This window comes from Cottoperca gobio, chromosome 11, assembly GCF_900634415.1.
Source record: "Cottoperca gobio chromosome 11, fCotGob3.1, whole genome shotgun sequence".
NCBI classification, from domain to species: Eukaryota; Metazoa; Chordata; class Actinopteri; order Perciformes; family Bovichtidae; genus Cottoperca; species Cottoperca gobio.
Window position 1 is genome coordinate 14420070 of NC_041365.1, and position 9426 is coordinate 14429495.

The following is a 9426-nucleotide window of genomic DNA, read 5'->3' on the forward strand; positions in this document are numbered from 1 at the left end:
TAAACAACCTACGTATCATGTTCTACTGCAATTTTATTTTGTCACTTCTACGACTAAAATGTTATCTTTCATTATTGTCTCAACATAAAAGGGATGATGACATGATTATATGGCATCCGTTTATTGATAAGACATCATCAGACACTGTGGTATGCTTTTTATTTATCCCCTTATACATGCAAACATAGATTAAAAATGATAAATATAAATAGCATCTCCTGCTGCACATATACTTGATAGTAGAGTCTCACCACTTTTACCAACCTTCCTAATAAAAGCAGAGGTTTGTTAAGAATGAAATGGGATGATAATGTTGGATAATGCTGGATATGTAATTAAGCAATTTTCTGCTAACATTTTAGGTGTAACAACTTGATAAACCACCTGTGCATTGAAGCTGTGTGTCTGTGAATTAGTTTTGAGTCTTTTTTGTCCCCTAGTGGTCAATAAATGAAGTGTCACAGCTTGTAATGATCAGTTGTGTAACGCCAAAACAGTCTAGAAATGTTACAAGTATAATTTGAAAATGGCATATATACAAAAGAATACTAAATGTTTTTGAAGGTATGTGCTTCAAGTCTTGTGGTCTTGGAATGTAGTTTCAAGACTTCAATTTGTAAAGCCAATCCTGACAAGATATTGTCCTCTGTCCCCCATAGTCTTAGCAGAGTGAGTCATCTCTCTCATCCTGCAGAACGTAATCTATCTCGTCCATCTCCCGTTCACAGTCTTCACATCCTTCAATGCTGCATCCCTCCACCACCACACCATGAGGGTCCACCTGCCTTCTCCCTCCCATTCCACATCCTCCCACTCCAGTCATAGTTCCCAAACCCATTTCCCCAACTCCTCCTACCGCTCCCATACCTTCCATCCCAACTACATTTCCTCCTACTCCAACTCCTCCTGCTCCTCCCATTCCTCCCATTCCTAGCGCCATTCCCCCAACTCCTCCTGCTGCTCCCATTCCTCCCCCCAATCCTCCTACTGCTCCCATTCCCATTCCAACTACATTTCCTCCAATGCTAACCATTCCTACCCTCATTCCCCCAACTCCTCCTCCTGCTCCCATTCCCATTCCTCCCATTCTCACCCCCATCCCCCCAGTTCCTTCTACTGCTCCCATTCCCATGCATCCCATTCCCATTCCTCCAATTCCCATTCTCATTCCTCCCATTCCCATTCCTCCCATTCCTACCCCCATTCCACCAGCTCCTCCTACTTCTCCCATTCCCATTCCTCCCATTCCAACTCCTCCCATTCCCACCCCAGCACCAACAGCTCCCATCCCTCCAACTCCAATTCCTCCTCCACCAACAAACAGTGCTCCCCCAGCTCCACACGTCAGAGCACCGACAGCCGGTCCCACTCCTCTGGGCCACAGAGGGTCCATGAGTGCCCCCTGCTGGCCGAGCTGAATCAGCTGACTGACAGAGTAAACACCTCCACCACCAGCTCGAACAACCTCCTCATAGGAGGGGGCGCAGACAGCGGCATGAGCCTCCTCTAATCGCACCCGAGCGCGGTGCTTCATCTCGATGAGGGTCTTGGTGTAAGAGTTGAGCGTGGCCACGGCAGCCGCCATGCAGCAGCTGAACGACAGCCACGCCATGCTGGTGAGGAAGGAAAGATTTGGAAGAATATTTTTACCTCTTTCATCAGACCACAGTGTCATTACGAAATATTTGGTGCTACAACTTCTGACAATCGCAGGACTAGTTGCAGATCTATCTATTGTATCTTCAAATCCTGTCTCATGATTGTTTCAAAACTGTGCTTGAAGTTGTGACGCAATTCATACTCAGACAAATTGAACAAAATGATGGTAAAACACAGCAAGTCTGTCTTCTAAGAATTTCATTGCCATAAAACATCATATATTTTCAAATACGTTTCGAAGCGTGTTTTCTCCCGGATTACGGTCGCAGTTTCGAACATGTGGTTAACATTGTCAATTGAAACAAAACTACTTGGTTTGGTTCAGGAAAAGATCATTTCTTTGATAATGTAATTGACAGTGCAGTTTGGAAACATTATCTTTAGGACACCGGGCTCGACAAACAATGGGCTACAATAGCTTCCTCCATTTTGGACTCTTTTGGAGATTTTAATATATTTCGATCCAAAATTTCACAGTTTTGAATGCTGGTTGTTAAATTTAATTAAACTTACGCAAAAGACCATGAGTAGTCCCAGGTCTGTGGTCTCCAGTCTTTAGGCCCAATGCTCACGGTCATCTGAAAAACTGTGGTGTACATCATGTGTGCAACCATCCCCATCAAACCTGGTAGAGGAAAAAAAGGCAGAGATAAAGTTAAAAAGAGAAGGAAAAAAATTATAAAATAATGTCTGTAAATCAGAATGAATATACTCATATTATCCCAAAGTAAAAAAAACAATTACTTTTTATTCTGTGTCTCTTTAAAAAAACTGTTTTAAATTCACCACTTGTTCTGACCAGAGAAAGTTTGAATTATGCACATTATGCATTTATTATCACTTCACTTGGGACACAAGGATGAAAAATCTTAGTTTACATAATTCTTATAACTACTGATATTTGGGGCTGTGTATGGTCAAACAAGTTAAAGAGTGACGTCTTATAACAACCTCCTCACCTGAGAGGACAGTGCACATGGCGGCAAAGGCGTTGATCTTGAGGGCGTTCATCTCCCTCTTGGCACAGAGGCAAATCACTTCCACACACATCAGTAGGAAGCCCATGGCCAGAAGACCAATGTACATGAATTCACTGATGACTGAAAGCCAGAGGACACCTGGAAGCATAAAGTAGGAAAATAATAAATTTTGTGTATCCTTATAAAAGCTTTACCTGCTGATGACAAGCAGTGAACATTTGATACTAAGAAATATATATATTTACTGTTGAGTAGAAGTACATTTACCCAAGTACTGTACTTAAGTACAGATTTGAGGTACTTGTACTTTACATGAGTGTTTCCAATTCTTATGACCTTATATTTTTACTCTACTGCATCTCAGAGGCAAATATTGCAATTCACTGCATTTGTCTGATAGCTTTAGTTACTTTTCAGATTATTTCAAATTTGGTGATTTTGAATTTTAATGTTTGTGATAAACTGAAGCATGAAGTTTTTTTTTTATGGGTTGAGGAAATTATCCTACTTCTTAATGTAAATAAACTCTTTTATAAGCGTGAAGGTCGTTGCTGAAAAAAGGTCTGTTTTTCTGAGCAAGTTGACTTTTTAGAGATTCATGGTTGTGACTGGAAAGCAACGCTAGAAATATGATGGTTTTATAGAATATGATGCATTGCTGTAGATTAAACTACCCAACAGTATATTAGGAGTTAGAATGAGCACAACCCGAGACATCTACAGCAGTTAAATGCAACATACACAATAGTGCAGTGGTAAAATGAATCCAAAAGTATCATATTTAATTGTAAAACACTGGCAGGAAACATTACTACACAATGGATACTGTCATGCCCTGTCAGATTATTTAATGTCATGTCATGTATTTATGTTATAGTTTAGCTCATGTTCAGTGTTTAATGTCTCTCAGGTCACGTTATGTTAAGTTACCATCACTCTTGTCTAGTGTCGTCTTGCACTTCCTGTTTTGTTTTGAAACTCACCTTTCCCTCTCGTTTCCAGGTCACTTAACTTCCTGCCTTTGTGTGTTTTCCCACTTCTGTGATCGTCTGCCCCGCCCCTGATTGTTGTCACCTGTGTCCCCTTACCTCATGTATAAATAGTCCTGTCTCCCCTTGTCTTGTGCCAGTTTCACTTGTTAAACTAGTCTATGGTTGTTGTTAATGGATACATTTTGGATTAAAAATATATTTTTGTTTGAACGTCAGACACTTTTTTGAGTCGTGTATTTTGGATCCTGTGTTTCTTCGTGCCGTGGTTCGAGACAGATACTTGTACTTTTCCTACTATAAGTACATTTTGCTGATAATAATAATCCATACTTTTTGAATGCAGGGCTTTTACTTACTTTAGTGACCCAGTATGACAGTAGTACTTCTGAATATTGAATACACTGGATGTTTGGCTGTGGTGATGGAAATGTTCATTGGAATACAGGTTATATTTTCTCTGTTTTCTGTTACCGACCTTGTGTCTCTCCTGGCGTCAGCTCAATGAAGCTGCGACACTTTTCTTCCTGATCCTCACCTGGAAGAACAACCACAACAGAGCTCATGTATTGACATCCTGACGGTGATAAACACGATCAGAGTTATGTAGATTTAGTTGTAAAATTGTTTTTAAATATTACCACATTCAAGCCTTCATATTTGAATTGAATGTTAACCATCATTTATGGGATCAAAGCAAAAACCTATGTCTGTCCTTATAGTCTTTTATTAGAGTCTATTAGAGTTATGTTACAACTGCAATATGTAGTTTTTTGGGGTGAGATGACATAAATAATGTCTTACAAATGCTGAGAATGTACCTCTATACTCATTATCAATCCTAAAAACATAACAGTTACCTTAAGCCCAGAAATTCACATTCTTATGGGAGGAAGAATTAAAGGTCAAACCGCTAATATCAACCGATCACAATTTATTTTAGTAGAACAATACATTCCAGTGATTACATTTTGTATTCAGGCTAAGCTTGCTCCATGCACTAGTTTTGAGGCGGGTCTGAATCATGGTGTGTTCTGCGTGTCTCACCTGCCATTTAATATCTACAGTAATAATATACAGTAATAATATATTTCGATCAAACGAGTGGCAGTAACTGAAGCAGGTTTGATGACTTTGTTATGTTGATGTTCTCGCTGTAAGAGATGGTGCAGTAACATTGAAGACACAACAACTATGGCTTCTACAAACGATCCTCCTTAGTTTAACTGTAAATAATCTGTGTTGACTAAAACACATATAGTTACAATAGTTCCACTGACGTTGTGTTCACAGTCGATGTGTTGACAATTATTTATTTCATCACTCAGTGGACAGTTCAATCAATGCGATCTTATCCCTACTCGTCATGTTTTGCAGCTTGGGCAGCCTTTTTGCAATATATAAATTGACGTAGAAGGCTCAGGCGTTTTTAACTTGTGACATAATTTTGCGGTTTGGTTTGGGCAACAAAACCCCCCGATTAGGTTTAGAGAAAAGATCATGGTTTGGGTGAAAATGAGCTATGGACATAACGTTATGTGACTCAGTGACGTAGCATCAAATAACATAATGTCACATGACACAACATCGTAGGTAAAAATAACTCAGCTTTTCATACGGGACACATACGCAGGTCCTCTGGGTGAAAGTCCTGTGTTTGTTTGACACCAAAATGATTTGTTAAAGATTAAGTCTATGAGTGATTGGCACCAAAAAGAGACATTTCCCCCATAAGTATCTCAGAAGGTTTCATCTAAATAACTGATCAAGGACCAAAGAAGTACACTTTTTCCACTATTTTAGAATAAAAGTAAAGAGGATAGAAGCTTTTTCTCCATTAATCATCTCATGACCCCCAACATGAATCATGTGACCCTCAGTTGGGAGCCACTAAACTAAACCAGTTACCTGCATACACAGTATTTTAAACTAGTTTCACCTCGAGTGGTTACAACAGTAAAATTGTGCTCTAACATTGATGCATCAGTATTTACAATTTAATAATATAATATATAATAATATATCAGTCATCCTGCAGAACAAGTACTTTTATCTTTGATACTAGTACATTTGCTGATAATACTTATGTAGGATTTTAAATGCAGGACTTTAAGTTGTAATGGAGTATTTATTCCAGTAATCACATTTCTTTTCCTGCCCATAAAGTACTTCAAATTGGGTAACCATATTTCAGGTACTTGTGCAGGTGCTTCCAACAATGAACCTTTGAGTACAAACTCCGTTGTTTCACCACTGGGCTCTTGTCATGTTGAATGTTTCCTGCTCCCATCATCACAAACCTTCATTGTGCTTCTCACAGGAGAGCCAGAAGCCGGTGTGGAAGTAGCGCAGCATGTACTTGTCCTCCCCCGTCTCCCAGATGTAGTGGACGGCGTTGGCCATCTGCTTTTTCCTTATTCTTGCCAGCTCCTCCTTCTGCAGCGGAGTCAGCGTCACGTTGGAGGGCGGGTATCTCGGGTCCGGGGTGGGGGTCTCTGGATTGGGAAAAGATGGGACAAAAGAGTGAAGAAAGTAATAACAGGGCAGGGAAATATTTAAGGGAAATTGAGAGAAATGTAAGCAATAAAGAAGTATGAATAGGCTCAGAGGTAAACGGAGTAGAGGTGTAGAGAGAGGAAGAAAGACACATTTATAAATACTATTTTCATCAATATAACAGTTTAGGATTCTTGTTAAAACCAGTGTGCCAAGAAACTCTGACACACATCCTAATAGTGCTCTCTTGTGGGTCACAGAGTGTAACACAATCCTGCCTTGAAACACTGTTCTTTAGGTAATCTGTCATTTTCTATGGAGTGAAAATTGAATACTACATGAAAACAAATAGGCTTAGTGCCGAGAGATAAGTCAGAGGGTCAGTGAATCCAGATAACATGCAGTTGCAGATACAAAGTTCTGAGATTAGAAACAAAGCCGGGATTATGTGAATCTCTGCTGGCCAAGTCAAGTGTAAAATACTTGAATATGAGGTGCAAGAACAATATTGTGGATGCCATAAAATCCTGCAGGAGATTAGTGCTTACTATTTCTGAAAAAGTTATTCTGCATTATTAATATGCTGTACTTTCCCTGACAGATGTTCTTAGAAGTGAAATATCAGCAATCTTTTTTAGTTACATGCATTAAAAAAAATAAAGGAAGGACGTCATTAAATAACTCTACATATCTATATTCAACATTATCGTTTCATGTATGCAGCTTTACTTACAGCAGCTTTGTATGAAAGATGATGGCAGCATGTAGATGCATTTTTTATTTTAGACTTTTTGTTTCATTTACAACATTCATAAATGTGATGTAAAAATATAAATTAAAGAAGTAAAAAGTCAAGCAACGCTTTTTGTTTGATCTAAAACAGGAGAACGTGTTTGGAGAATGTCACTGAAAATGTAAGATGTTTTTGAGATGCATCACACTCAAGGATTTGTTAACAATTCACAATAAGGTACAGACACTTAGTAACTAACATGTAATAAAGGAAATAAAGTACTGATTTTTGTGCCAATTAAAAGCTGATTCTTTAATAATTAGCAGATAGTTCTTGGTTAATCCTAAAAAGTCTATCTGCATCTTCTTGTTAAACTTGTCCAACACATGGTGTAGTTGCTATATGATATTGGTGTTATTACTGATGTCCAAACTTCCACCAAGTTTAATTGAAAGTTGACATTGACATTAGTGAAAGCTTAATGAGATCAACATCACTGTTAAGTTACCGATAAACACTGATTTGGTGATTTGCCAGCCAAAAGACAACAATCCTATGTCTAAGTTAAAACTCATTTACTCATTCACAACATTTAGTTGAAACGTTAGTTTAAGCTTCTCTGTCACATAAAACTGTTTTATTTTGATGATGTATTGTGATGTGAAGCACCATGTTGAATTATAAACTTTCAAATGCTGTTGAAATAATGGTTAATAATTTAGATGACTAAAAATGTAGCCCAGTCTTAAGCAGTGGTGGAAGAAGTATTCAGATTTTTAACATAAGTAAAAGTAGTAATTTTAGTACCAGTCCTGCATTTACAATCTTACCCAAGTAAAAGTACAAAGGTTTTAGCATCAAAATATACTTAAAGTAGGAAAAGTAAAAGTACTCAATAAGCAGAATGACCCATTTCAGAATAATATATATTATAGTATATGATTATAATAATAGTAGCATAAAAAGGAATTAAGCACAGTACTTGAGTAAATGTACATAGTTACTTTCCACCACTGGTTTTAAGAAAGACATACAGGATTGCAAATCACCAAATCAATGCCTTTTGGGTTTTGGCAGTATCTGGTTTAAGGACAAACATGTGTACCTGTACACCAGGGGCAGCCATGCTGAAATCATAACTGAATGTAGTTCTCGGCCTCACCTGTGGTGTAGGGCTGGCTGTTGTTCTGCCCACAGTTCTTCAACTTGACAGGTGACAGGCAGAGAGGCTTCACCACCTTGTGCGTCCCCTCGCACCAATAGGAGGTGCAAAAAGCCGAGACGGACAGGGTGAGGGCCAGTGAGGTGAGGGAAAGTGACAGCAGGGAGCGGTTGCGTCTGGACATGTTCTCCAGCATTGTTGCTTCTCGACTTGAGGAAGAAACCCAGGGAGAAAATAATTATGACCAGAGATTGTGTTTAGGGTTCACTTTAAGGGTTGATTCTGGTTCAACAATATCTCAGAGCCTGACAGGTTCTGTTGACCAATCAGGTTGAGGATAAGAGGAGCTGGGGGGTTTCCGGGACACCACAGTGCAAGTCAAGATAAAGTGTGGTGGGTTCTTGTGGCGATTGAGATTGAGATTGATTCATGGAGGATGGTAGAAAGGAGAACAGAGAGAGGGGATTAGGGACGTTTGTGGAACAAAAGTCAGAGGTCGGGTAGAGAGATGGAGGGAGGGTGGGGGCTTGAGGAAGGAGAACACTCGATGAGCGGAGGTCAGAGGACAGTGGAGTGCTGGGATTTAATCACTTCCAGCGAGTAAGAAAGAGAACGAGACAGATGTGTATGCTGGAGCTTGCACTGGGAACTCCAGCTTTCCTCCCGCTTCAGTTTCAGGCAAAGACAGTCAGCAAAGTAATTCATCAGATTTAAATTTCTTTCTTTTCTGCTCGACGTTACGGCACGAGCCAGGCGACACGTTTGACTCCACACATTTCTTCTCACCGAGCTGTGGCTCTACCCCATGTTTCCACTGCCATCATGTCTCAGATCCTTTTTCCGGTTTTAAGACTTTTGCTTCCTCTCAGATGAAGATAAACGTTTAAATCTTATCCTGCAGATTTTGCAACTAATCAGTCGCGCTTTCAGGGCACATCCCTTTCTTCAACCTGTTCCTCCACCTCTCCTGGAGGGATTGCGTTTGCAATTGAGTGATTAGTTCGGTATCTCAAGCCTATGCCCTGGGCCTGGTTATCTGTGTTAATCTTGCAGGGTTAGGTGGGTGAGATTAATGTAAACTGACTCTCATGCTGTCTTGTCTGGATGACCACCTAAAAGTGAAGAAGAGAGACAGAGGCAAACATCTGGATTAAGAGATAAACAGTTGAGTCATGTTGAAGTCTTTGTTCAAGTCATTTATGTTTCACTTCACTCCTGCCATTATATTGCCAATATTGTGTGTTGTTACTCCGGAACATGACAATTTGGTGGCCAGACAATAAAACTTGAATCTGAATTCTTCCTTCTGTCTTTTTCTTTTAGATTTTCAAAGGATGTTTCAAACACAGAAGTTTGGAAGAAAGTGTTTTTTATTAACAATTACATTTATTGTTTCATAATGTGATT

At 39.4% G+C, this 9426-nt stretch overlaps 1 protein-coding gene across 1 annotated transcript; it reads right to left on the reverse strand.

Annotated features, from left to right (window-relative positions):
- Positions 1-263: 263 nt before the first annotated feature.
- Positions 264-8215, reverse strand: LOC115015860 (germ cell-specific gene 1-like protein). The gene is made up of 7 exons (XM_029443466.1): positions 8020-8215; positions 5929-6123; positions 4107-4166; positions 2619-2777; positions 2173-2284; positions 1344-1613; positions 264-788 (listed from the first exon to the last, which is right to left on the reverse strand). Exons 1-7 carry the CDS (start codon positions 8213-8215, stop codon positions 662-664), a joined length of 1119 nt encoding a protein of 372 aa, XP_029299326.1. The 3' UTR covers positions 264-661.
- Positions 8216-9426: the final 1211 nt, after the last annotated feature.